The sequence below is a fragment of the Octopus bimaculoides genome, chromosome 2, assembly GCF_001194135.2.
Source record: "Octopus bimaculoides isolate UCB-OBI-ISO-001 chromosome 2, ASM119413v2, whole genome shotgun sequence".
NCBI lineage: Eukaryota > Metazoa > Mollusca > Cephalopoda > Octopoda > Octopodidae > Octopus > Octopus bimaculoides.
The window spans coordinates 132324785-132327642 of NC_068982.1; the positions used below are offsets into that span (position 1 = coordinate 132324785).

Here is a 2858-nt window from a genome sequence, read left to right on the forward strand (position 1 = left end):
ATATATATATATATATATATATATATATATATATATATATACACACACACACATATATGTATGTACCATATTTGATGGCATACAAGATATACTTTTTCCCTACCAAAAATGTCTCAGAAATTACCCCATATTTTCTTACATGAAGTCAGGCCTATATTACATGCTCCAATGGACTGAAAACAGTTTTTTCCTGATTGTGTGCTGTTGAAATTGGGGCGCATCAACTACACCCATGTGTCTTTTATGCAGTCAAATATGGGGTCGTCATTGAAATCAGGTTTTGAACTTAGTTCAGTGTAAAATACAGTATTATATGGGTAAATGATAATGATTTCTTACATTGACACATTAATTTGTTTGGGTGGGTGTATAGTTGATAGAAAACAGTCATCTACATCAGTAAATGATTGGTATTTATTTTATCAACCCTTCTTTCCTGAAGACATGAACAGCAAAATTGATTTTGGTAGGATTCAAACTTGAAACAAGGAATATAAAAATCATAACAATTATAATAATAATAATAATGATAATAATAATAAATAATAATAATGATTTCTCACACAGGCACATCACCACAAATTTTGAGTTTTTGGAGCAGCCGATAAAATCAATCACAGTTTTTTACTGGTAATTTCTCTAATGTGCCCAGATGGATGAAAGGCAAAATCAACCTCAGTGGGATTTAAACTTAGAATGTAAAGAGACTGTAGTAAATACCACAAGGAATTTTACCTGTCACTCTACTCTTTCTGCCAATCCATCAGCTATATACAACATATGCACAAGGCCACGAATTTTGGAGTAAGAGACAGTTGACCAGAGTCAACTTTAGCTGTATTTGAACTTAGAATGTGATGGAACAAAACTAAATGCTATTAGGTATTTTGTCCATCATTCTTCTGATTCTGCCACTGGTAGTGATTTCCTTTGAAGAGGTACAAGACCCATTAAAGGTAAGGCAGTCTATAACAGGTATATATCAACCCACCAAGTGATGAATGATAATCATGAATAATTATGATGATAATTATTGTTTCTAATTTAAGTACATTAGGCACAATCAGAAACAATTTTGAGGGGAAGGGGACAAGTCAATTACATTGATCCCAGTACTTGACTGGTACTTTAATTTATTGACTCTAAAAAGATCAAAGGCAAGGTTTACCTTGGCATGATTTGAACTCAGAATGTAAAGAGCAGTAGCTAAATATCACAAGGCATTTTACTCAGCTCTCTTACAATTCTGCCAATCCATCATTCTAATTATAATAATGATAATGAGTTTTGATGAGATGAGAAGGTAGGTAAGGTGGTGGATTTATTGTCCCAGAAATATGCCACCATATTTCTCTTTTAAAATGTATCTGCTGATTAAGTCATCATTTGTTAACTGCTCTTGTGACTTTTGTCTCCATTAAACTCCAGACAACGTGTTTTAGACATCATGTTCAAAATCAGTAAGACTTGATCCATTTTCCTGTCAATGTTGATAACCTGAAAATGCAAAAAATAAATGAATAAATAAATAAATAAAATAAATGTGAGAGCGAGAGAGAGAAAGAAAACAATGTAAGCTATTGATGTCATTTGGTCAGTATTTGACACAAAAGTATGAAATGCTAGAGATATTTGAAATATAGACTTGCTCATCATCATCATCGTCGCTTTCCATACTGCCATGGGTTGGACAGTTTGACTGAGGGCTGGCAAGACAGAAGGCTGCACCAGGCTCCAATCCGATCTGGCAAAGTTTCTACAGCTGGATGCCCTTCCTAATGCCAACCACTCCAAGAATTTAGTGGTTACTTTTTACATGCCACCAGCATGAGGGCCAGCCAGGCAGTACTGGCATCGACCACGCTTGAATGGTGCTTTTTACGTGCCACCAGCATGGGAGCCAGTCAGGCAACACTGGCATCGGCCATGACAATGACTTCACTTGACTCTACAGGTCTTCGTAAACATATTTCTGGGACAATAAATCCACCACCTTACCTACCTTCTCACCTCATCAAAACTCATCATTATTGCCCAATGATTGAAGGGTTCTCTTAAATGGGCCGGTTATGCTGCACTGGCATACTAGCTCAGTATATAGGATTGGAATAGGTGGGAACTCAATGCTATGAATTTAGCAAAAGCAATGAGTTGCACAAATGGGCTCATGAAATACCTAGTTGTTGTTGTCATCATCGTCATCATCAGGGCTAGATTAAAACCCATAGAGGCCCCAAGTACTTAAAAGATTTTGGCTTCCCCCATATATGTTATTCAAAATATTGACAATAATAAACCATAAAATAAATTTTTATTCTTCAAAATGAAACAAAACTAACAATAAGATGAAAAATAATGCTTATTTTTGTTTACTCTTTTACTTGTTTCAGTCATTTGACTGTGACCATGCTGGAGCACCACCTTTAGTCGAGCAAATCGACCTCAAGACTTATTCTTGTAAGCCTAGTACTTATTCTATCGGTCTCTTGCCGAACCGCTAAGTGACGGGGACATAAACACACCAGCATTGGTTGTCAAGCAATGCTAGGGGGACAAACACAGACACACAAACACACACACACATATATATATATACATATATACAACAGGCTTCTTTCAGTTTCCATCTACCAAATCCACTCACAAGGCTTTGGTCGGCATGGGGCTGTAATAGAAGATAATTGCCCAGAGTGCCAAGCAGAGGGACTGAACCTGAAACCATATGGTTGAAAAGCATACTTTTAACCATATAGCCATGCCTGTACCTAGCTGCATCATCATCATCATCAGAGATAGTAACATCATTGGAGTTTGGACAGAGGATTTTTCATTCAATAAACAGTCTAGCAAATTAACTT

The 2858-nt window shown here is 36.2% G+C and overlaps 1 protein-coding gene across 1 annotated transcript in view; it reads right to left on the minus strand.

Moving 5' to 3' along the window:
- Positions 1–13: 13 nt before the first annotated feature.
- LOC106867967 (potassium voltage-gated channel subfamily KQT member 1) overlaps positions 14–2858 on the minus strand; it is a 255118-nt gene continuing 252273 nt past the window's right edge. Inside the window, exon 16 of the mRNA XM_014913048.2 lies at positions 14–1497. Coding sequence (XP_014768534.1) covers positions 1390–1497 — 108 coding nt within the window. The 3' untranslated portion in view covers positions 14–1389. The remainder of the gene's footprint in view (positions 1498–2858) is intronic.